This window comes from Nyctereutes procyonoides, unplaced genomic scaffold, assembly GCF_905146905.1.
Source record: "Nyctereutes procyonoides isolate TBG_1078 unplaced genomic scaffold, NYPRO_anot_genome, whole genome shotgun sequence".
In the NCBI taxonomy this organism is placed as follows: Eukaryota; Metazoa; Chordata; class Mammalia; order Carnivora; family Canidae; genus Nyctereutes; species Nyctereutes procyonoides.
In genome coordinates, this window is record NW_026575043.1 from 18,342,768 (window position 1) to 18,369,139 (window position 26,372).

Here is a 26,372-nt window from a genome sequence, read left to right on the forward strand (position 1 = left end):
GGATACAGGCAGAGGGAGAAGGAGGCTCTTCGCAGGGAGCCCGACATGGGACTCGATCCCCAGAGTGGGATCACGCCCCAAGCTGAAGGCAGATGCTTAACTGCTGAGCCACCCGGGCCACCCAAAACAGAATTTTTCAATGTGGAACCTAGAATCTGCCTACTTAGCAGCCTTGTTATTGTGGAAGAAGCATTAACCTCCCTCTACTATGAGCCTTCTCAGGTTTTTCAGTATTTCAAAGGCACTAAGCAAAAAAAAAAAAAAAAAAAAGGCACTAAGAAGACAAGCTGAAGGGAAATTTAGACTAGCAGGTGCAGAAGAAAACGTGAATAAGAAAAGTACTTAAAAGTGGGGGAAAATAATGACCGCTTTAAAAATAATTACATTTTCTAGAGATTGCTGCTAAAACTTAAGGAGATGAAATTGAGTCTAGAAGGGTCACAAACCAGACTCAACCATGTGCAATTAACCAAATGTGCACTTCATGCATTCATTCATCTACTTTAGTCCTCTTTGCCTTTGGGCTTGCTATTTCCTCTGCCAGAAATCCCCCAAGTTCCATCTTCTCCTCCCCCAACCTAACATCTCTTCGTTCCAGTTCTGAGGACAGGTGTGTGTCGAGCGCGTGTACTGCGCCTTCCTCCACACTATCACTTGTAGGCTTCCGATTGAAAGCGTTGGCTTCTGTCCCATCCTCAACACTAGACCGCAAGACCCTTGAGGGTGAGGGCTGAACAGGAGGAGAGGGACAGGGGGAGGCTGGATCATCCTTAGAAAGAGCCCCTGGATGAGCACAGGAGTGAAGGAGCCACTGGGAAGCTACACATTGAACTGTGAGCAAACACGAAGACTCGCTGAGATCCCGGGATGAACTTCATGGAGTTTTCACAAACAGCAGCAGTCAGATGCGTGCAGCCCCTAAGCTGACATCATGACCACAATCCAAAGCAGCCTAGCAGGCCGGTCCCTTCCATAATCACATGCACTTTATTTTAGCCTATGTAACAGCTGGCTGAAATTTTGCACATACAAATGCCAAGGACACATGGGCACGAATGAGCCTAAGTGGGCAAGGTACCTAACCTTTAACCCTATTTCTTCATTTGTTGGAAAGAGACGATAAAACCCTTTCCCCAGGTTGCTAGGATGACCTCAGGTGGCAATGCACGGCAAGGTGCTTTGCAAAACACTGGTGGCAGGTAAGCATAGAGATAATATACTTCTACTACCGTTAATATTATTCCGCGACTGTGTCCCGTCTCTCCCAACCTCTCTAAACAGGAATAAATTCCAGCGGGTCTAAGGAGAAGTAGGAGTTTCGCTCAGCCTTGCAATTCCGGCAGCAGCTGCCCTCACCCAACATGGCCGCAGCTGCTTCCCGCAGTTCCCGTCTCCGGCTACGCTAACGCGGCTGCCCGCCGGGGAGACTCAGCTCTCCCCCGCGCGCTTTGATGACGCCCCGAACCCGCGCCCGGAAGGCGGGCAGCGCGGGGCTGCGCAGGCGCAGGGCAGGAGGCGGGTGGGCGGAGCAGGCCGCGATGAGTGGCGGAGGGACGGAGACCTCTGCGGGTGGTGAGGCCGCCCCGGGCGGCGGCGACAAGAAGAAGGAGTCACTGGGGACGGCGGGCTCGCCCGCGCAACTCATTATCAAGGGTACGGAGTGGTAGGTGTGCGGCTGTGGGCGCGCCCGGCGCCCCTCCACGCCCCGGCGGCGCCCTCTGACCCTGGCCGCTCCCAGGGCGCCGCCCCCCCCCGCCCGGGCGGCCCCGCCTTCGTGGAGGTGGGAGTCGCGGCCGGCGTCCGCCCGGCTTCCTGCGCCTGGTGCCTCCCGGGGACGGCAGCCGACCCGGCCCCTCTTCGCTTTTTCGAAAAAGCCGCGGACGCGAGTCGCGGTCCCGCCCCCCTCCCCCTTCCCAGGCCGGGGACCTGTGGGCGCGGAGCGTCGAGCCCGGGAGCCGGGACGGGCCTGCGCCCCGCTGCGGGTCGCTCAGCGCCAGGGCGGCTTCGGGTGGTCCCGCCGCCGTCGGCCCCTGCGTCGTCGACGGGCAGTGACGCGACGTGCGCGACAGCATCTTGAGCCTTACGGCGCCCCCACGTGCGCCCACGGCCGCGTGTCTAGCGGCCCCGCGCCGGCCGGAGGTCCCGCCCTGGGTCCCGGGGCGCGCGGCCCTGCTGCCCTGTAGCAGGGCCTTGGCTGCTTGCATGCTGCGCTTTCTCATCCCCGTCGTTCCTCCTACCCCCTACCCCCCTCCCCCTACCCCCTCCTTCTCCTCTTCCTCCTCCTCCTGCTCCTCCTCCTCCCCTTTGTCCCCCCTTCCCCTCCCCCTTCTCCCCTCTCCTCCTCCTGCCCTCCCCTTCCCCTCCTGCCCTCTCCTTCCCCTCCTTCTCCCGCTCCTCCTCCCCCTCCCTCTCTCCTCCCCCTCTTGCTCCTTCCCCCTCCTCCTCTTCCTCCCCTTCCCCTCCCCTTCCTCTCCCCCTCCTTTCTCCTCCTCCCCTCTCTCCTTACCCCTCCTCCCCCTCCCCCTCCCCCTCCCCCCATGCTGATCCCGTCTGTCCCAACATCTTGCAGCGTTGAGGCCCCCGTAGGATGCCAGAGTCCTTCAGCGCTGCCAAGGAAATGACGCCCTCCTGTCGCTGCCTTTCTCACCTAAACCTCCCCTGTGGGGATTGTCGACAGCTCCAGCACAGCTGGCTGGGGCTGTTTCTGAGACTTCAGGTTGCCACTTAAACCTGATTAGGAGTGTGGGAGCGGTGCGGGAGTGTTAGCGCTAAATTATAAATGTGTATATGTGCGATCTAAGAGAACTGCTCTTTATTTTTAAAAAAAAAAAGTTTTAAAAGATTATTTATTTACTTATTCATGAGACAGACACACAGGCAGAGGGAGAAGCAGGCTCCATGCACCGGGAGCCTGATGTGGGATTCGATCCGGGGTCTCCAGGATCACGCCCTGGGCTGAAGGCGGCGCTAAACCGCTGAGCCACCCAGGGATCCGCTAAAAGTATTTTTAACTGCGGTGGAATACATATAACGTAGACTTTCCCTTGACCATGTCTAAGTGTATAGGTCAGTGGCTTTGGTACATCCACATTGTTGTGCAGCCATCACCACCATCCATCTCCATAACGTGTCGTCCTCCCAAACTCATTGTACCGGTGAAATACTGACTCCCAAACTCCCCTTCCCGCTAGTCCCTGGCAACCACCTAAGTTTTACTTTCTCTGTATGTGACTACTCTGGGTAATTCATGTAAATGAAATCATACAGTATTTGCCCATTTTGTGACTGGCTTATTTCACTGTGTGTAATGCTCCCAGGGTTTATCCATGTGGTAGCATGTGTCAGAATTTCTTTCCTTTTAAAAGCTAAAATCCTATTCTGCAGAATACATAGACCACATTTTATGTATCCATCTGTGGATGGACCAGGTTGCTTCTACCTTTTGGTTACTGTGAATAATGCTGCTGTGACCATAGGTATGCAAATATCTGTTTGAGTCCTTGCTTTCGGTTCTTTGAAGCATGTACCCAGAACTGGAATTGCTCCATCAAACGATAATTCTATTTTTAATTTTTTGAGCAATTGCCATGTTGTCTTCCCTAGTGGCTACACTATTTTACAGTCTCTGTCACAGGGCCCAAGGGCTCCAATTCTCTACATCCTCACCAACACTTGTTATTTTTTTAAAAATTTTTTTATTTATTTATGATGGTCACACACAGAGAGAGAGAGAGAGGCAGAGACACAGGCAGAGGGAGAAGCAGGCCCCATGCACCGGGAGCCCGACGTGGGTGGGACTCGATACCGAGTCTCCAGAATCTGGATACCGGGTCTCCAGGATCGCGCCCTGGGCCAAAGGCAGGCACCAAACCGCTGCGCCACCCAGGGATCCCACACTTGTTATTTTGTATCTTTGGTAGCAGGCCTCCTAATGGTTCAGAAGTAGTGTCTGGTAGTTCCCATTTGCATTTTCCTAATGGTCATTGATGTTGAGCATCTTTTAATGTGCATATTGGCCATTTGTATATCTTTGGGGAAAGGTCTGTTTGTCCTTTGTCCATTTCTCAGTCATGTAGTTTTTTGTTGTTGAGTTGTAAAAGTTCTCTTTATAAACTGGATATTAACTCTCTTGCTCATGGATGACTTGCATATATTTTCTGCCATTCCATGGGTTGCCTTTCACTCTGTTGATTGTATCCCTTGACATAGTTTTTTTTATTTTCACGTATTTTTAAAGGTTATTCAAGTAAAGTTTTTCAAATTAATTGAAAATGGTTTTATTTTAGAATATGTCTAGAATTTCCTTGGCTTTTTAAATGGGACCATTCACTCTTTTCATTATGAAAATCTGTTTTTAGCTCATCCTTATTTGAAGACCTTCGGTTGTGAACAGATGACTGTTGCTTTTAATTGCCAGAGTCTGGTGAAAAGGAAACATATATAAATGATTTCACTACTTGTACTCTGGGTCTTTAAGGGTTTCTGGCCCATGGTTTGGGTGTTAGGAGGTAAGGACTGGAAACAGGAAGGGATTCCTGGACATTGGAGTGTCTGGTCAGAGTCTTGAAGAGTAAAGTGTTAGCACTTAAGAGGGCAAGGGTGTTTTGGACTGAGTTTGGAACAGCATGAGCAAAGCCAAGGTGTGGAGGCCTCAAACAGCATGCCACGTTTGCAGAACTACATGTATTGCTACGACGTGACACTGAGAGAAGTGGAGTGTGGTGAAAATCAGACCATAGCAGATTTCTCACCTTTTTTTAAGGAGATTGGACTTTTTCTTGAATGACAGAAACTATCTAGCAGTAAGTATGAGAATCGTGTGGTTAAATTTGTATGTTAAATAAAGCACTCATGCAGGTAACAGTGGCTCCTCATCTTGTGGATTGGGTGTTTGTGAATTAATTTCTCTCATTGGTAAAATGAATTTGTAACTCCAAAATCAGCGCCGATGGTGCACATTTGTAGTTGAGACCGAACAAGGCAGTGTTTGTTTTAGCTCTTATACCATAAGTAAATGTCCTGTTTGCTTTTTATTTAATGCCATATATTTCACATTTTTGTGCTTTTTGATGGTGACTTTTCATTTTAAAATGATTCCCAAGGTGTGGTGCTGAGTTTTCCCTGATCACAAGAAAGCTATGGTATGCGTTACAGAGAAAATATTGTATTCTAGAAGTTTCTTTCAGGTATGAGTTACGGTGCTGTTTGGTGTGAGGTAAATATTAATCAGCCAACAATCTAGAAAAAAGAAAGCGGTTCACCAATTTGTGTGTTTGCCATTTTGGAAAGTGCCAAAGTATGTGATGAAGTGATGGGAAAGCAGCTAAATTTGTGGATTTCTGGAATGATTGAGAGAGCATAGTGGACAGCATTATGGTGAAGCTGAAAGGCACAGAAATTTATAGTCAGTTGGAAGAGATCAGGAAAATGTTAAACGCTTCTGGTCTAGTGCTGGCCGCACTTTCAGATGTGGTGTAGTGTGAACCAAGTTCCACTTGCGGGTGAAGTAGGTTATGCAAGTAAAAATGCCAGGTAAGTGTTATACAGGAAACATTGTGTTATTGGAAGAGCGTTTTGGAGCACTAAGACTGACATGTTTTACAAGGATGTTGGTAAACAAACCTGTGTGATACAAATGGCATTTTAGTTTGACAAAAACGTGACCAGCGGTGTGCAGGAAACTGATCCTGTATTTCCCCTTGGAGCAGTAGTTCAGTGCTTGCTAGTTCAGTGTTCGAGGCAGCTCTATAAACATTACTGCTGCAAGCGACACGAACTCTATGTGAAGTGGGTTACAGAGAGGTGTGACTAACTGTTCACATAGTCCTAGTGAGACAAGCAGGTGCGGAAACAGGAATGGATTTGAGGAAATAGTAAGGAAGAGCATCATCTGGTGATGCAAGGGATGCTATCAGAAAAAATTGCAGTAAATTGTTCCATATGATATTACATTAAAGGCCTGGAAATTCAGAGCCAGAGGAGAAACTTCTTTTATTGGGTAATGAGAGAGCTACAATTGACCGTTTCTCCTTGTTCCATAGCCACAGCGCATATTTCCGTTAAAGTGCTTATCTCTGACTTTTGTGTAAAGGGATGTTTGTCCAACTCCCACCTTAGAGGAGGAATACCTGGAGGACAAAAGATTATGTCTGACAACAAAAGAATGCTTTGCACACAGCAAGGTTAGGGTTGAACTTATGTGAAAATCTGTAGCTTTTACATTTACACTATCAGACTTGGAGAATTTGTAGTCCTTGGGACTCCTGCATTGTAATGTGCTTCCTTGTGTTACAGTGTTATAAAAAAAAAAAACTAGTTAGTGGCTTAATTTCTTTTTTTTTTTTTAAGATTTTGTTTATTTATTCATAAGAGACAGAGAGAGAGAGGCAGAGACACAGGCAGAGAGAGAAGCAGCTGAGCCCAGTGCAGGACTACATCTCAGGACCTCAGGATCATGACCTGAGCCAAAGGCAGACGCTCAACCACTGAGCCACCCAGGTGCCCCAGTGGGTTAATTTCTGTGGTAATGTGTTTTTTCTCCCCAGATCTTTACTCTCTTAAATTTTGGGGCACAGTCAGGTTTTTAGAAGTGATCACTATCTTCTTCCAATTATCCATTATCAATTCCAGAATTGAGTTCTCTCTCCAAAGGCCAAGAAAGTTCTCATTATATCAGGCTGCAGAAGATCTCCCTCCCCAGTTCAGCAAAGCTTAATGGCTTCTCCATTATATAGAAGATACATGTTAACCCATATATCTTCTGTAGATGATATAAGTAATTTGGTCTGAGATACTCACTGGAAGAGAGATGCAATTTCAGGACAATATAGTGAGTAGTATGACAGAAGTAATTGCCCCGGGTGCTTTGGGAGCAGAAAGTAGGGGCACTCCTTGAAACCTAGGAGGAAGCTGAATAGAACAAATGAAAATTTCAAGGACATGTGATGTCTGTCTGAGCAGTTTTGAAGGAAGATCAGCATTTGGGGGAGGGTTCCAGAGCATGAACTGTGGCAAGGATGCATGAGCAGCATGATGTGTTTGGAGAACTGCAAGTAGTTCAGAATTGCCAACACGGGGGAGAGGAGGCTGGAGCCAGACATGGAGGACCAGATGTGGCTACTAGGAGGCTTCAACTTCAGCATGTTAGCCACTTGTGTTTCAGGGACATTGGTTGTTTAATTAAATGTAAACAGATACTCTCTGCCACATAGGTTCTCTTATCAAATAAGGTCCATAAATTTCTGCATACTGTAGCCCTCACTTGGGCATTAATAATTTATATAAGTAAACTATAGGCTCTCAAAGTCTGAGGTAAAGGAACCTCTCTAACCTGATTTTATCTAATGTTTCCCAAACTTACCTAAGCATAGACTCAATCATCTCTTCTCTTTTTTCTTTCTTTTCTTTTCTTTTCTTTCTTTTCTTTTCTTTTCTTTCTTTCTTTCTTTCTTTCTTTCTTTCTTTCTTTTTTCTTCTTTCAGTATTATTTTCTTGTAGAGGTGTTCTGGGTGTAATGAATCATTGGAGGACTTAAGCATAAGTAATACTCTATATTTTTTTACTTAGCATACTTGCCAATATGTATCCTATTAAAACTCCTTAAATAGAGAATTGAAATACTGCCCCATTGCCTGTTGCAAAAATAAAATTTGGAAAATAAATAAATAAATAAATAAATAAATAAAAATTTGGAGGAACAGGTTATGACAGTCAATGAACATGAATGGTATATGTTCTTATTTGTAGATTTGATTTCCTCCAGGGGTTTTGAGTTTTTTTTTCTTAAACTATATAGTTGTTACAAAGTAGGATGAATAGAATAGAACCAAAAACAGTTAAAATTCACAACTTTTCCCCTTAATTTTAAGTTTTTCAGACTTCTCAAAAAACAGACCTACAATGAACACTCACCACCCATCTTAATAAACATTCAAAGCCCACTAGAGTACCTTGCTCTAATTGCATTGCTCACCTCCTCTCTGAAGGCAGATTTGGATTTGCTCTTTATCATTCTCATGCATTTTTTTCTAGTTTTATTGTTTCTGTATGTGTCCCAAAAGGAAGTGTCTTTTGCATATTTTTAAAATTTATATAAATGGCTTTATCCTTCTGAAACTTGTTTTTGTTGAACCTTATATTTGTGGGACTTATCCACGTTAATAAATGTAACCCTAGTGTATTCATTTTTACCAGCTGATTTATAGCATTCTATTATAGGAGTATGTTAGATTGTTTCCTTTTTTTTCTTTCTACATCACACTCATGTCATAGTAAACATTTATAAATGTCTTTCATTTGTGTGAATTTCTTTCTGGGATACACATGTAGACATGAAATTGCTAGGTATACATGTCCTGAGTTTTATCAGTTATTGCCAAATTGCTCTCAGAAGTACTTGTACCAATTTACTGGCAATGGGTGAAATTTCTTCTCAGTCTGAGTCTAAGCTAGATTTTAACCTACATCTATTCATGGGAATTGGGAAGAATAAAACAAACTAGAGATGCTAGAGATTGTGCCACCCAGTGTGGATTAACTCTGAATTTCATTTTGTTTTTATAGACCTTGGAGAAATTCATTCAAGGCTTTTAGATCACAGACCAGTTATTCAAGGTGAAACCCGTTATTTTGTGAAAGAATTTGAAGTGAGTATTTGAAACTATTTTGTAAAAATATTGCCCTAGTTGTTAGTATGTTAATATACAGAAGGGGAATTCTCTGGTTTTTAAATCTCTGATTTCCATTCATGTGTTCATAAAATAGGCAGAGTAAAACTCCTTAAGAGGCATTTACCATCATGGAAGGAGCATAAGACTAGACAGCAGGAGACCTGGGCTCAAGTTCTGGTGCCTCTGGGGTATTTAGTATCTGTTGATCTCAATTTTTTCGTCTATAAAATGAGAATATAGTGGAAAAAATATTTTAAAGACTGATGGGTATAGGTCTTCCAGATCCATTTTCTATATTTTTTTCTCAGTTGGAGCATCAGCACCCACCCAAAGCACTCAGGTTAAAACAGTAGACTCATCTTTGGCTGTTCTTTCCCAGTTAAGGCCCACATTCAGTGACCATTTCTTTTGGATATTACTCATAACTCACCATCCCTGTGATTTGTGTGCCTGCCTCTTACCCAGTCAAATCCAGTCTTTACCATGCTGCCCGAGTGCTCTGACATTTTTTCACTTTTTAAAATCCTTTAATAATATTTGCTGTCTACAGGATGAAGTCCAAACATTCTTCTATAACCTGACCCTTACCTTGCTGGCTTTACCATCTCCCACCTGACCTTTCATGTTGTGCTCCAGCAATACTGATGGCCTCAGCCTGCCATCCTGTTTCATTTTGCTGTTGTTTTACACATGTATAATTGGTTCATTGTACATTAAACAATAACATCCCAAGCTACTGTCAGATAGATGGTAAATGGCGTTGCACAAAAATGTATGTAAGTTGGGGTTCTATTTTCAAATAAGACTCCAGCCAAAAAGGAAATCTAAACCTGCCAAAAGGAAAGAACCTTTTCATAAATCCTTTAAAACTACAGAAAGCCTGTGGTGCGGAGCACTCAAAATAGAGGAACAGAGCTGTTCAATAGACTCTTATGTAAAAATCTGCGTAATACCTAACTCTCAGGGTCGTTGTACAGATTGTATGTATGTCTACACAATGCCTGTATGTGTCTGTGTGTATCTTAGAATATTATCTTTTACCTAGGAATAAATAAGGAAATGGGATCTTTGGTGTGATATGGATAATCTGGAACACACAGAATATTATCCAGACGTGATTCCCTTATCATGCTCTATGAAGATTATTAACAGTTCCTTAGTGAGAATAAAGTCTAGCCGTGGCATGGCTGGGTTCTGTGCTTATGAGTCTCTCAAGGCTAAAATCAAGGTGTTGGTCAGACATCACTCTTCTTTGGAGCTCAGAGTCCTCTTTCTAATTCACATGATTGTATCAAGACTCAGTTCTCTGCCCCGGTACAATAAAGTTCCCATTTCCTTATTTGTTGTCAGCCAGGAGCCCCTCTGAACTCCTAGAGGCCACTCCACATTCCTTTGGCATGTGGCTCTTTCCATCTTCAAAGCCATAAATTGGGGGCCTGGTTGGCTCAGTCGGTAGAGCATGTGACTCTTGATCTTGGGATTATAAGTTTGAGCCCCACATTGGGTTTTTCTTAAAAACAAAAACCATAAGTCAGTCTCATTCAAGTGATGTCCCTTCCTCTCATGCTTGTCAGGAAGAGCCTAGAGTCTGTAAAGGACTCACCTATTTAAGTCAGACCCACTAAAGATAATCCTCTTTTCTTAAAGTCAGCTGATTTTGGACCTTAATAAATCTGTAGAATATATATATAGTAGCACCTAGATTAGGGTTTGATTGAGTAACAGAGAAGGTGTGTGAACACTAGGGGTGGGGTCTTGGGAGCCATCTTAGAATTTTACTGCCATAAGCTCTTGTAACTACCCGATATTTTTCATGTTATATGTTTGTTGCCTGTCTTCCTTCGTTAGAATGGAAGTACCATAAGAGTTGGAACTCTTCGTTGCATAAATATACCTTATTTTCCATTGTATTAAAAATGCCTAAACCAAGGGAGCTTGGGTGGCTCAGTTGGTTAAGTGCCCAACTCTTGATTTTGGGCTCAGGTCATGATCTCAGGGTTGTGAGATCGAGCCCTGTGTCAGGTTCCATGCTCAGCGGGGAGTCCGGTTGGGATTCTCTCTTTCTTCCTCTGCCTCTGTCCCTCTCCCTACCCCCACACGTGTGCCTGATTTAAATAAATAAATCTTTTTTTAAAATTGCCTAAACCAATGTCTGATGCATTGTGGGTGCTTAATAGATTCAAAAGAACAATCAGCAGAGCCTTGACTAAAACTTGAGTTTTCTGACGTCTAGTGATGTCATAAGTCATCTTTTTCGTAAGTGTGAAAAGTTACACATTGCTAATTAGTGGCTACCTTATCCATAGGATCTGTGTCGTCATACTTACATCACTGTTCTTTAAATAATATAGATGATTTATGTGAAAGGGCCATCTATATAAATGAAACTGAGTGTTGAGTGGAAAATGAAGTGTTAGATTTATGCTGTTGAATATCTTACGTTCAAAAGCTCACTTCCTGTTGAAGCCAACACCTGTTTTCACTGGGATAGAAGATAGTTGCCAAAAGAAGATGAGCTTGGGTCTGAGAGGAGAGGAATTACCTGTGTTTCACAGTGTGTGAAGGCTTCCGAAGTCTTTCTGGAAAAGAGGGTATGTTGAGGAGTGGGAAAAGAACACGGACCTTGGAGCTTGATATCTCTGGGTTCAATTCCTGCCCCCCTTACTGGCTCTGATTACCTGGTTTACTAAGGCTTAAGGTGCCTAACTTAAAAATGGGAACAATGACATATACGATACTGTTTTTGTGAAAATAAAATGGTATGTTATTTTTAAAAATCCCTGACAACAGAAGTGTTAAATGAATGTTGTAAACTGTCACTATTAAGAGAGAGATGGTAGCAACTACAGGAAAATAAAAATGGGTTAATTCAGATTTTGTAAGAATTTGAATGAGGTTGGATTCCATTTTAGTAATTTTAGGGAAAATAGAGACTTGCTAAGCAAATGGCATAAACATTATATTAGAAAAATGTTTACTAGAGAATAAGATTACCACACTGGGCATGACAGAAACAAGCTTATTCTGTGTCTCAAGCAGTTATTTTGTGTGAGACATAATGTCAGGAATCAGTGCTGTACTGGTGAAGAAGACTGATACAGACCCACCCTTCACAAAGCATTCTCATATTGTCATTTAAGACTGGCTTCTGAAGGTCTCAAAAATATCTTGTCAGCTAGGTTTAAGCGACTGAATGTAATACAACTCCTTTTCTTTCTATTTTTTTTTTTTAATTTAGAGTGTGAGCAGTGGGGGGAGGTGGGGACAAGCCGACTCTGCACTGAGCATAGAACCAGATGGGACCCCAAGATCATGATGGGAACCGAAACCAAGAGTTGGATGCTCAGCTGACTGAGCCACTCAGACATCCCAACTCTTTCTTGGGACATACCTGATCCAGCCTTTTTTACATTGATAATCTCCCTAGTTGGTCTTCTTTAGGGTTTAGAGTCAGATGGAAACTTTCTGTATATCAGGTTTAGCTACCTTTTCTGGATATTGTGTTCTGACACTGCTCCTCAATTAGAAGAAAAAAGCTGAAAGCATTTTCGAGGTTTTTGATTTGAATACATATCTACATTATTTACAGTTCTTTTCTGCCTTGCTCCAAACAATAGCATCCTCTAATTCATCCCCAGATGACATGGTTGGACAGTGAGGAATGATGAAGCAGTTATCAGGACTTCCTATAACTTTCATCTCTCTCAAATTTAAATGTAGTTCACCTTAAGAAAACGTGGCTGATATTTCAAACTAAAGTTGTTTACAGTTTTTATATTTCAAAAAGTTAATGCACAGGGGAACGATCATTACAAAATTTTATTTCTAGAAGAGGGGAATAAGTGCCACATGGTGGCAGCATTACTTAAATTATTGAAGTTCAGTTATATTTAAGCTCTCTGTTGGTGTTTCTGGACAGTTGACTGTCTTTCTCCTGACCTTATGCAGATCTTTTATATCCTTGATTCCAGTGCACAGAGATCCCAGTAGGGCCTTTTCAGTGTGCATCAGTTTAGTAGTGGGTAATGACATTGTCTGCTGTACCATTATCATTCTAGCCATATAGGAAATGTCATGGCCTCTCTCATGTGGAACAGAGTAAAGACCCATGATAGTGGGCATTTCTGAAGTACTTTTGTACAAGTTCCTTACTACTTTTTTTTTTTTTTTTTTTTTTTTTAGTTTCACATGTCTCCCTTTTAATGGAAAAAGTTTTTTTTATTGAATCGTAGTTGATACACAATGTTACATTCATTTCAAGTGTACAACATAGTAATTCAGCAAATCTCTACATTATGCTGTGCTCCCCACAAGTGTAACATCACCATATCACCATACAATGCTATTACAGTACCTTTAATTATATTCCCTGGGCTGTACCTTATATCTCTGACCTGTTTATTCATTTTATAACTGGAAGCTTCTGTCTCCTGCTCCCCTTCATCCATTTTGCCCATCACCCCACCTCTTCCCCTCTGGTTGCTTATTTCATTTTTAGCAAATTTTATTCTTTGAATGCTTTAATTGAATACTTACTGATTACCTAGGTATATCAGTAAGGACCGTGTTTAGTTACTAATAACAGATACTTGAAAAATAGTGTCGTTTTAACAAGTTTTTATGTTTCTTTCACAATACCCAGAGCATAGGACTGGAATGGTTGCTCTATGATGTCAGCTTTTTCTTAACTTTGCCTTCCACCTGCCTGGAGTGTTCTTCCTATCTTTGTGCTTACAGGGTAGCCTTGGGATTTCCAACCATGACATCTGCATTTCATGTAGCAAAAAAGAAATGGGAAATAGCAAGCAGTCTCTATACAGGCATATTTACCATTCCAAAATAATATTTGGGGATTGATAGGAAGAAAGGAGAATAGATCCAGAACAAATGAATGTCAAGTAGATATAAAAAAAAAAGAGAGAGAGAGAGAGAGAGAAACAGTCTATCTCTAGGAAGTTTACAGTTTAGGGAGAAAAAAGATATAAACAATGAATTTTAATGGTGGATTTATTATAAAATAAGCACAAAGCACTTGAGATCTTAGGAGGAAACAACTCCAGAAACAAATCCCAACAGAGCTGGAAGGAAAATATTCTTAGAGGGGGTAGTGTTTAAGCTAAGAAAGAAAAATGGATGTTAGCCAATAGGGAAAAAAAAAGCTGGTGAAAATAATTAAAATTAGAGGCCAAAAAAAAAGTATTCAAATAAGTACAGTAATTACAGGAGCCAGGAGGGATTATGTTGATGAGTTTGAATGTGGATTGAATAAGAAAATCCCTTAAAAGGCAGGACAAACTAGAATTTCACTTGACATCCTGATCTCTCATTTTTGGTTAGATTATTAGAGTAACTGTTAGATTATTAAGTATCAGGATAAAGTGTGCCCTACAAGGCATGTAATAAACATATCATACACACAGACAATATGGTTTTAAGCCTTAGGGGACCATTTTAATGTTTGAAAGAAAATTTTAAATTATTGTGTTGGTCTCTCATTTCTTTTCTAATAGTATCAAATTATGTCTTAAATATAAATATTATAGTAATTGCACTAATATTATTAATAATTGGTAGTTTGTTTGTTTAGAGGGAGAGAGCCTGTGCAGGGAGTGTGGGGGGAGGGAGAGAGAAAGAGAATCTCAAACAAGCTCTATGCTCAGAGTGGAGCCCGACATAGGGCTGGATCTCATAACCCTGAGATCATAACCTGAGGTGAAATCAAGAGTCAGATGCTTAACTAATTGAGCCACCCAGGTGCCCCTATTGGTAGCATTTTTTTTAAGATTTATTTATTCATTTATTTATGATAGACATAGAGAGAGGGAGAGGCAGAGACACAGGAGGAGGGAGAAGCAGGCTCCATGCTGGGACTGGGGCCAAAGGCAGGCACTAAACCGCTGAGCCACCCAGGGATCCCCTATTGGTAGCATTTTTAAGCATATAGTGGCAGGCACTGTTTTAAGTACATTACATGAGCACTTGTTATTAATTTCAACTTACAAGTTAACTGTGTGTGTAATATTATGGGGTGTTATACATCAGAAGCCAAGCTTCATTAATGCTGAACTTTGTTCTGAGAATTTATGCCCCAGAATATATGTGAATATATACACAATTAAATGGTAAAGTCCTGGGATTGAACCCCACATCAGGCTTCCCATTCAGTAAGGAGTCTGCTTCTCGCCTTCCTCTCCCTCTGCTCCTTCTCTGCCTCTCTCTCTAATAAATAAATAATTTTTTTAAGATTTTATTTATTCATGAGAGACAGAGAGAGGCAGAGACACAGGCAGAGGGAGAAGCAGGCCCCACACAGGGAGCCCGATGCGGGACTTGATCCCACGACTCCAGGATCACACCCTGGGCCGAAGGCAGGTGCTAAATCGCTGAGCCACCCCGGGATCCCCTAAATCTTTAAAAAAATAAATGGATGTTATAGTTTTCCTTTTTTAATAAGTGTCAACAGTACACCTTGGTCAAAAATATTAGCATAAAAACAAGCACATACCAGAGAGTAAGTTTAACAGCAGAGACTGTTTTTAATATCCTGTCTTATGTAGCACTATCATTGGGCCTATTTATTATTTAAATGAATGAGGCTGAAAACTCCCTTTCTACAATGTGAGACTACCAGTTTGCCTGCTAGAAGAAATAACCCTCTAAATAAGTGGTTCTTTTAAAATTTTTATGGAAGTATAATTGACACACAATGCATTACTTTCAGATATACAAATTAGTAATTCAACAAGTCTATACATCATGCTGTGCTCACAAGTGTAGCTACCATCTGTCCCTATTTAATGCTATTACAATACCATTGACCGTATTCCCTTTATCCTTGAGATGTACTCATTCCCAAGTGGAAGCCTGTATTTATTACCCTCTTCACTCATTTTGCCCATCCCGCCCTTTCCTCCCCCCCCCCCAGCAGCCATCTCTGTTTTCTGTATTTATGGGTTTATTTCTATTTTTTGTGTTATTTTTTTAAAATTCTACATATAAGTGAAATCATATGGTGTTTGTCCGTTTTTTTGACCAATTGATTTGTTGGGGAGGAAGGGAAGAGGGAAAGAATTCTCAAGCAGACTCCCTGATGAGCATGGAGCCTGATCTGAAGCGTGGGGCTTGATCTCATGACCCTGAGATCACAAGAGCTGGGTGCTCAACCGACTGAGCCACCCACGTGCCTCTGTCCTTTTCTGTCTGACTTATTTCACTAAGCATAGTACATGCTGGGTCCATCCATGTTGTTGCAGATGGCAAGATCTCATCCTTTTTGTGGCCGAGTAATATTCCAGTGTGTGCGCACGTGTGTGTATGAACACACATCTCACATCTTCTGTGTCCATTCATCTATTAATTGACACTTGTGTTGCTTCTTTATCTTAGCTATTAGAAATAATTTTGCAGTAAACATAGGGACGTATGTATCTTTTTAAAATAGTGTTTTTGTTTTCTTTGGGTAAATATCCAGTAGTGGAATTACTGAATTGTATGTCGTTTCTATTTTTTTTAAAGATTTTATTTATTCATGAGAGACACAGAGAGAGATGGAGAGAGACGGGCAGAGGGAGAAGCGGGCTCCCTGCAGGGAGCCCAATGTGGAACTCGATCCCAGGACCCAGGGATCATACCCTGAGCCAAAGGCAGACACTCAATCACTGAGCTACCCAGGAGTCCCTGTTATTTCTATTCTTAATTTTTTGAGGAACCTCTATACCGTTTTCCAGAGTGATTGTACCAGTTTGCATTTTCACCAACAGTACATAAGGTTTCTTTTTTTTCCACGTCCTTGCTAACACTTGGTATTTCTTGTTTTCTGATTGTAGGCTTCTGACAGGTAAAAGGTGATATCCCACTGTGTTTTGTTTTTGTTTTTGTTTTTTTTTATCTCACGGGTTTTGATTTTTATTTCCCTGATGATGAGTGATGTTGAGCATTTTTTCATGTGTCTTTTGGTCTTCTGTATGTGTTCTTTTAAAAAAGGCTATTCAGTCTCTGCCCATTTTTAAATTGGATTATTTGTTTTTGGTGTTGAATTGTATAAATTTTTTATGTATTTTGGATATAAACATCTTATCAGATATATCATTTGCAGATACTTTCTCCCATTCAGTAGGTTGCCTTTTCATTTTGTTGATACTTTCTTTTGCTGTGCAGAAGCTTTTTACTTTGGTCGAGTTCTATAGCTAATTTTTGCTTTTGTTTCTTTTGTGTAAGGCCAGTGTTAAAGAGATCACTACCTATGTTTTCTTCTAGGATTTTTATGGTCTCAGGTCTCACATTTAGGCCTATGGTCCAATTTGAGTTTACTTTTGTGTACAATGTAAGAAAGTGGTCCAGTTTTTTCCTTTTGCATGTGGCTGTCCAGTTTCCCATCACCTTTTATTGAAGAGACTGTGTTTTTGTCATTGCCTACTCTTGACTCCTTTGTCATAGCTTGAGCCTATAAGTGTGATTTATCTCTAGGCTCTGTATTCTCCATTGATATATGTGTCTATTTTTGTACCAGTACCATACTTTTTTTGATTATTGTAGTATATTCTGAAATGTGGGATTTTGATACCTCCAGCTTTTTTTTTTTTCTTCCTCAAGACTGTTTTGGTTATTTGGGGTCTTTTGTGATTCCATGCAAATTTCACTATTATTTGTTCTATTTCTGAAAAATGCTATTGGTGTTTTGATAGGGATTCTTAACTTTATGTCTTATTTTAACTCTGATAGTGTTTCTTTGATAGGTCATAGTCTCCTTGGAGAATTTTTTTCTCCCAGAAAAATGTGTAGAGGACATATATATTCAATTTGAGTACAATTTCAGGGGGATTCTGGAATCCCAAAGCCCCATCCATGGACCTCAGAGTAAGACCTATACTTTGAATAGAACTGCAGACCTCTCTGTTCATGGTCTTTGTATTTGAATTGAGAGGCCACTCCTTTGCATCTTGATAAAGAAAAAAATGTAGCATAAGAAATGCAATAATTTCGGTATTCTTGATTGATTCAGATTCCAAAGCGATGGGGTTAAGGTGGCAGCAGTTACGACATTTTTTTTGTTGTTGTTGTTGTTGCTTTAATCTATCTATAAAGATAGAGCAACTAGGATAGCAAATTCAAGCAATATCTGTAATAAAACCAGGGGACAAGTTACCCCCAAAATACCAAATGACCAAGTCACCAACGGCTAAAAAGCTCCTGTGGAATCAGAAACTGGAAGAAGATGTAGAAGAATGGCCACAGGCCTTATGAAGCCTTGAATGCTAGAAAACTTCAAAATTACCATCAGGAATGCTTGAAGGGCCATTCTGAGGAGAAAGCAAAACCTGGGAGGTGACTTCACAGGCTCTAATTTATAAGTGAGTGGTAGCGGACTCCAGGAAAGTCTAATGGGCTGAAGCTATCTGTGAGTTTGAAACTCACAAACCAAAATACCTTTCCTGAACAAGGCCCTGCACCTTAGAGAAACTAAAGGAGATTGAATACTTTGTAAAACAACGGGAAAGGGGAGTTCTAGAACTTGGAAGTTAGGCCCTCCTGATCACACTTCCCCACCTTCTAAAGATAGAGGAAAAGTAATTTCACTGAAAAGTAAGCAGGAGTCAAATCCCACAACAATGTCCTTTAAGGCAATGAGTATGACCTTTGTATGACCACGAAAGAAAGAAAGAAAGAAAGAAAGAAAGAAAGAAAGAAAGAAAGAAAGAAAGAAAGAAAGAAAGAAAAAACTGTAACCTGATATTTTTTTTTTTAAAAGACTCTATTTATTTATTTATGACAGACACACAGAGAGACAGAGACACAGGCAGAGGGAGAAGCGGGCTCAATGCAGGGAGCCCAACGTGGGACTCAATCCCGGGGCCCCAGGATCACACCCTGGGCTGAAGGCGGCACTAAACCGCTGGGCCACCCGGGCTGCCCTGTAACCTGATATTTTAAAATGAGCTTGGGAAGCATAAGAAAATTATTAGAAGTGAAGAAAGAAAGTGAAGAGAATTATTAAAAGTGAAGAAAGAATCAGAAAAACTCAAAATTGATTGGCTAAAACAGAAATGGAAAAAAATAGAAGGTAAGGTAAAAAAAAATCAGGAAAAAGAAATTTTAAAAATTATTTTGGGAATGAAAACTAAACTAGAAGGAACTCAAGAGTGAATAAACACAATGGATAGTCCTTATGTGAAAATTAAAATACATAGTGAAAGAGAGAAAAAGAATTCAAGAGAAAGGAATAGTTACTGATAGGAAATACAAAAGATGCAATACAATATATGCATGATAATCAGCCCCTAGAGAAGAAAGCAATTGCCAAAGCAATGTAATGTAACAAATGTGAAAACTAAAATTTAAGAAAACTTTCCTGAAATAAGATACTAGTGAAATTCTGTGGAAGGGCACACAGCTGTCAGGAAAAGTTAACCCAGAACAGCCTACCCTGAGAAATTTTTTTAATGTATTGAATTTTACAGAAAAAATTTTCTTTTAGGTGGAGAGACAAAATGGCTAAGTCTTTTTTATTAGGGGAGGAAAATCTGATTGTTAACAGATTTATCTGTCTTATGCCAGAAGACAATAGATTTGAACAGCCAGGGATTTTGTCTAGCCTAACTGACCCCTAACTATAGGGACTACAAATCCAGTATTGCTGGGTCTGCAGAACTTCGCAGATATTTTTCAAATTAGCCTTTCCTGAGGAATCTATTACATAATCAACAGAGAGAATTTTACGTGACCAAAATGATTAGCAGTAGTTGGTAAGCATTAAATATATATTTACTTACAGAACTAAGACTGGATGGTAGTTGTAAGGGAGAGAGTGTAACGTGCACTGGCTCCTTTCTGACAATGCAGACCGTCTGGATCAGAAAGTGGAAGTAGAGGGAAGGGTATATGAAAAGTAGAATATCCTTTCCTGTTGCTTTATAAACATTAACTTAGTAAAAGGATACTGTTTCACATTGGATCCTGAGGGAGTGAGAAAGGCTAGAGAAGGAGATGATCATAATACTAATAGTGCTTATAGTAGGGAACCAGTAGACACTAACCAAAAAGTGGAGACAAAGGGTGTTGTGTAAAGTATTAATATAAATGTAACCATGACAATAAAAACACCAAATTCTATTCAATACTGAAAGATATACCAAAAAAAGAAATCACATGACCACAGAGAAAGAGAAAAAGATTATATACATTGTGTGTGTGTTTATGAATTTCTCTCATAAAGTAAAATAAGAATAGTCTGTATGTTACCATTTAAGAAGGAAGGAATTGGAAAAATATATATACTTAAATATATATGAATAAATATGACTTAGGGAACAAAGGCAAAAGAGAAAAAATTAAATTTCCTTAAAACTTACAGCCCATTGACAAATCCTTGAGATAGGCAGAGTGACATTCCTCTAGGATCTCCACTGCCTCCATGTTTGCTAAGGGCAAAAGGCAGCCTTTGCTTAACATTAGCCCAATCTCCAGGATCGTGTAAGTCTATTTTAACATATAAAATTAACATTTAACATATAAAAATTCCTTTGGAAACTTACTTTTCTTTATCCTCCCATATCTCTATATGTTAGCAGTCATCCCCCAAGTATATGGCCCCCAGATACACATCTGAAGGGTCTCATGACTAAGGGTTTACTAGATAGTAATAAATGACCTTTTCCTAACAAGGAAGCTTGAGCTAGCCCCTCAAGGTCCTGGAAACCTTGTTTCCAAATTCGTTGGAGACTTATGCTCTCCCTAACCCCCTTTCCAAATTGAAAGTATATAATCTGCCACTCACAACTCCAGTGCAGCTCTTTCTGCCCACAGGTTCCTGTCCTCGGGCTTCAGTAAAACCACCCTTTTTGCACTGAAGACACCTCAAGAATTCTTTTGTGACCGTTGACTTCCCACCCCAACATTTTCACATCAAATTCTTCTATAATACATTTATATATGCCTTTGTGTGTGTGTGTGTGTGTGTGTGTGTGTGTGTGTGTATTTATATATATGGGTGTGGATGTATATATCCTTTTACCTAAGACAGTGTAGGATAAAGTTTTAAAATTATCTAAAGCAAGAGTTAGGAAGGAATACAATGCAAAGGGCATGGATAGAAGCTAGACTTTTTAAAATATATTTTTTATAGATGTAGTTTTGGAGACATGTAAATATTTTACATAAAATTAAGTTTTAAGGAACAAGCCCTAAAATTCAAGTAAAGTGTAAAAAAGCAAACCTGTGTTTCTGGAAGGTGGCATTGTCATGCAGAGAGAAATTGTTCCAGGTTTATTTTTTATTATTTTTTTAAAGATTTTATTCATTTATTCATGAAAGAGACACACACACACAGAGAGGCAGAGACTCAGGCAGAGGGAGAAGCAGGCTCCACACAGGGAGCCTCATGTGGGACTTGATCCTGGGACTCCAGGATCACACACTGGGCGGAAGGCAGGTGCCAAACTGCTGAGCCACCCAGGTGTCCCCTTAAGCTGTTTTTCAGTCATCATTTTGTTGATGCTAGTGTCGTCATTGTCATTTTAGTGAAGTGCCGATAAAGTGAATGGTAGTTCTGTTGATGTTTTGAGAACTACAAAGAAACAGGTAAGAAAGGAAGGTAATTAAAAACCTATTCTTAATTTGTGTGTATGAACTTAATAAATGTATCTTTTCATAGCACATAACTTGTTTTGTGGCCTTGTCCACCAGAAGGCCTAGAAATATTGACTGATCAGTAGCAGTGAACACCCCTCGTGATCATTCTCTAAATACCGTTGTAAATATTAGTGGTGATTAGAGACCTGCTGATTCTGAGTCCAGAAATGTATAAGGTGAGCTTGGAGCACCAAGTTAGAGTATCAGAAAGCAAAGCGGCTACTAAAGAACATAGAATTTTGTCTAAAGTATTGCAGAATGAACTTGACCGGGCTCCCCCTGGACAAAGATAGGACAGTTTAAACACCAATAAGGAAAAATACTGTAATGGCTTGAAAACTTCAAATATGTTAATTCTGTGAGTCATAGGAATGCATAGAAACAAACAGAAACCTCTAGAGAATATTAGGGAACCAAATCATTTTTTTAAACTGTTAACTAAAAGGAAATAATCAAGTGTTTTATTTTGCCTTTCACATGTAAGCATTCCTCAGAGTAACCAAACAGTTGAGGGGAAATATCTCTTTCCAGAGGTATGCATCCTGCTGAATACACAGACGGAATGCTACCAACATCCTGCTGCAAGTACACAATCCACCTCTGAAATATTCTTGCAAACAAAAAAACAAAACCCTGAATCTGATCAAGCCTTTCGTTCTAACTACTAATTTACAGGAAAGAACAGACAAAGGGATACGTTAAATTACACCACAGGGATTCATTCAGCCAAATAACAGACTGTGGGAAACTGCAGAATAGATGACTCACTTTTTTTCAATGAGTTGCTAAGGAAAAAGTGATGGAGGAGAAATCTATAGATTAAAAAATATTTAAGAAACATATTGGCCAGTTGCAGTATATAAGTTTTACTTCGATTTTGGTTTAAACAGGGGGATCCCTGGGTGGCGCAGCAGTTTGGCGCCTGCCTTTGGCCCAGGGCGCGATCCTGGAGACCCGGGATCGAATCCCACATCGGGCTCCCGGTGCATGGAGCCTGCTTCTCCCTCTGCCTATGTCTCTGCCTCTCTCTCTTTCTCTCTCTGTGACTATCATAAATAAATTTTAAAAATTAAAAAAAAAAACAGGGATAAAAAAGAACATTCACGGGATATTTGAGGAAATGGGAATACTGCCTTGGAATATAAGAGTATTGAAGAATTATTTTTGAGCTTGTGTGTGAGCATGAGGGAAGAAGGGGACAGAGAGGTGGTCTTCCTGTGTTTTTTTTTTTTTTCCAAGAGGAATCTTTGTCTTTTAAACATGTTGAAATATTTACAGTTGAAATGATGTGCTGCCTGGGATTTGCTTCAAAAGAATCTAGGATTGTGGGTAGATGTATGGAATGTTACAGAGGGAACAAAATCAGCCAGGAGTTGAGAATTGTTGATTGGTGATAAGTTCAGGATTTAGTTTTGATTCTTTTTCAACTGGGTATAACATTTTCATTTTTACTATGGAAGAATTGAAATAAAAATCTGGCCATAGCTGCTCCCTAAGAATGGTTCAAAAGGAAAACACCAGTAATACACCTGATTTATTACTTCTGTACAATCAAGTTTATTATCTTTTTTTAAAGAAACTTTTTATTTTGTATGAATTTTAAACTGATAGTAAAAGTTGCTAAGATAATATAAAGAGTTCTTGTGTTCCCCTCACTCAATTTCTTTCCTTATTAATGTCTTATATTATCATCTAAATGGGTTATGACTAAGAAGCTAACATTGATACATTGCTATTGATGAAACATCAGTTTATGAGTTTCACTAGTTTTTCCATTATGGCCCTTTTTTTTTTGTTCTTGGACCTAATCCAGGGTACCACATTGCATTTAGTTGTCTGTCTTTCTTGTCTTTTTTGGTCTGTGACAGTTATCTCTCTTTCCTTGTTTTTCATGACCTTTATAGTCTTGAATACTGGCCAGTAGCCTGTAGAATGTCCCCTAGTCTGGGTTTGTCTGATGTTTTTCTTAAGATTAGACTGGGCTTATGGGTTTTAGGGAAGTGCCCTTCTTGTCACATTACATCAGAGGGTACATGTTATCACCATGACATCACTGGTGATGTCAACCTTCATTGTCTTCACTGTGAAGTCATTATTTTTCTCTTTCCCTACTCTGTTCTTTGGAAGCAAGTCACTAAACCTAGTCTACCCTCAGTTGGTGGTGGTGTAGTGTTTAAGTCTGCTTTCTGAAGGGGTGTGTGTCAGGGGTCCTCAAGACTACATCCAGGTTCATGATTGACAAATAGGCCTTAGCATATGGTCATAGTGGTGGGTAGGCTTTATTACGGCAGAAGGATACAGAGCAAAATCAGCAAAGGGAATAGGTGCATGATGAAGAGTTTAGGGAAATCAAGTAGAAGCTTCCAAGGGTGTCCTTCCAGTGGAGTCACACAGAATGTGCTTCATTCCCTCAGCAATGAGCTGTGACAGCACATGTGAAATGCCTATCAGAGAAGCTCACCCAAGTCCAGGAGTATAGGGATTTTATTGGCAGTTGGTCAGGTAGCAGTCTGTGTCTGCATGTATCAAAATTCCAGATTCCCAGAAGAAAAGATGTGTCTTATCATTTATAGAAAGTTTTATACTAGCGTAGGGAACTATGTACTACTGGTCAAGTTCCCAGCCCCTGGCCAAGGGCCAACTTTGCAAGCAGGCCTTTCTAAGGAGAGCAGTTTCTGTATAGGGAGGTATCTACATATTGTTACCTTTACCACACATTTTTGAGAAAAATAGGATTAGATTAAAAAAAAAACAGCGTAATGATGGGAGCTATTAGATCAAGAGTGTCTAATTTCTTTGCTGTACAGAATGAAATATGTGGCAATTTAAGCCTCTTTTTTTTTCATTTAGTGTTTCTCATGCTCACTTTTAAACATTGCTATAAAAATATTACTCATATTGCAACTTTTGAAGCATTTCATAATAAAAAAATGCCTCCAGGTTGTGACCTCATTTATTGCCAAATTATTGGAAGAAAGCTGTGTAAATTTCATTAATAAGTAATAACATAACAACCAAAACCTGGCAGGGGATCCCAGAAAGTAATTACTGAGATTTAAGACACAGTATGTATTAGTAATTTACTTTCTTTTAATAGGAAAAACGTGGTCTTCGAGAAATGCGAGTTCTTGAAAATTTGAAGAATATGATCCATGAAACAAATGAACATACTCTTCCTAAATGTAGAGAAATAATGCAGGACAACTTAAGCCAAGTTCTCCAGAGATGTAAGCCAGCGTTTTTTTATTTGTTTGTTTGTTTGTTTTTTAATACTGTTTTATTTCAAATGAATGCTATGCCAAAATGTATTTCCTTCAGTATTTTGGTAGTAGGTGGGGAGGGAATTCTTAATTGAAATATATAAAATGGAAGCCCTGTCACAGAGAACATCTAGTGATTAATGTATGTTGCAGTTGATGTTAAGAGCATTAATATCCAAAGTGAGATGCGTGCATCTGGGGTGCACAGGACAATCAGTCCTTTTAGGATGTGAGAAAATTGCAACATTTTTTGCCTTTTAAAAAAGTTATCCATAAGAAGTTTGATAACTGGGAATTAGGATATGACACAAAACTGCTTTTTCAAACAGGATATTACCATTTTTAACTTTTAAAAAAATAATCCTGTCATAAATGTTTCTATTTTATAACTTTTTTCTTTAAGTAAAATATTATAATGTGGAGAGAGATTCCAAAAGAATCCTTATTAAACATACCAGACATTAAAATAAAAGAAGTTTTATTAATAACTGATTTTACTCAAGGCCTCCTTGAATCTATATTGACACTCTTCAGGTTGTCCAAGGATAGATAAGGCTGGTAAATAATGATGGATTACTGAAAAAATATCTTTCTGGGAGAAAAAAAGAAAACAAAACTAGCCAGTAATATAATGACCTGTGAAGGAAAGTTAGCAGAGAGAGTTGATTAATAATTGAATTAAGCAGGTCTTTGTATTCAAGTCCAAGTTAGTCTTGTGTACTATAATGCTAAAAGGAGCTTGGAGAGAATTAATGCCTAAGGATTACATTTGGTTTCTTTGAGTGGAACAGTAGAAAGTCTAAAATTGACTGTAGGCTTTTGTACTTTACTTCAGACTGCCCTTGTTTGTTTATACCAATACTTCTTAACCCTGGCTAACATTCTAGATGTTATACTAAAAGTAAAACTTGAATTATTAATAAGAATACTTATTAATGCATTTGAGATACGCCTTGAACTTTCCTTTTCTACACTTTGAGTATATAAAAATAAATTGGGTAAAATTTGGTAAAAATCTATGGTTACTTTGACTTACTTAATTCTTAATGTTCTTATTGATTTGAGGGCTAGCCTCTTAAAAGAAGAGTTCACAATGAAAGAGAAAGATATTACTGGTAAAATGCGATTCAGACTATACATGTATCCTAAAAAGAAGACCTGAAACACATAAAATGCAAAGTTGATAGTTAAGATTTTAAGATCTGTGGACTACTCGGGGTGTAATTAGCTCTATGAAATGGGTTTTGGAGGTGTTTTCCTGCCAGAAGTAAGAAAGGCTTCTTCACTAGGCTTCCACCCAGGGATTTTCTGGTAAGTATTATGAGCATGGGTAGAATAGAGATGATGATCTGCATTAGTGTTAACGATTTACCTGGGCCCAGCTGTTGTTCCTGGGAAATTGCACATTTAAAAATCTGCTATTTTAAGTCAGAGTGCTAGCTTGTTTATTTTCAATACTAATTGATCAGGGAGTTGTACAAAATCATGCAAACAAGCTTATATGGAATATATTCTGCTCTAAGTAGCACTTTACAAGCCTAGGGATGAGTTTTGTTTTGTGCATGTTAGCACAACTGCCACATTTACCTCTTCCCCATGCAGGGTGGAGAGCTGCGTGCCCAGAATTCTGCAGGTGTGGCCTTAGGCTGGTAGTCCCACATGTTGCAGAGAACTAAGTAATTATTGAGCAGTACAGTGGGGACGTCTGGATTACGGGAATGTAGACCCATGAAGGAATCCTCAACTTGGAACTGTTTCCGCTTTGGGCTGGGTAGCCACCCACCTTGCAGAGTGGCTCCGCGTTGGATGACCAGGA

At 40.1% G+C, this 26,372-nt stretch overlaps 1 protein-coding gene across 1 annotated transcript in view; it reads left to right on the top strand.

Moving 5' to 3' along the window:
* Positions 1-1,524: 1,524 nt before the first annotated feature.
* Positions 1,525-26,372, top strand: part of BLOC1S5 (biogenesis of lysosomal organelles complex 1 subunit 5) — a 46,356-nt gene continuing 21,508 nt past the window's right edge. Inside the window, exons 1-3 of the mRNA XM_055321843.1 lie at positions 1,525-1,653; positions 8,563-8,645; positions 24,394-24,523. Coding sequence (XP_055177818.1) covers positions 1,539-1,653; positions 8,563-8,645; positions 24,394-24,523 — 328 coding nt within the window. The 5' untranslated portion in view covers positions 1,525-1,538. The remainder of the gene's footprint in view (positions 1,654-8,562; positions 8,646-24,393; positions 24,524-26,372) is intronic.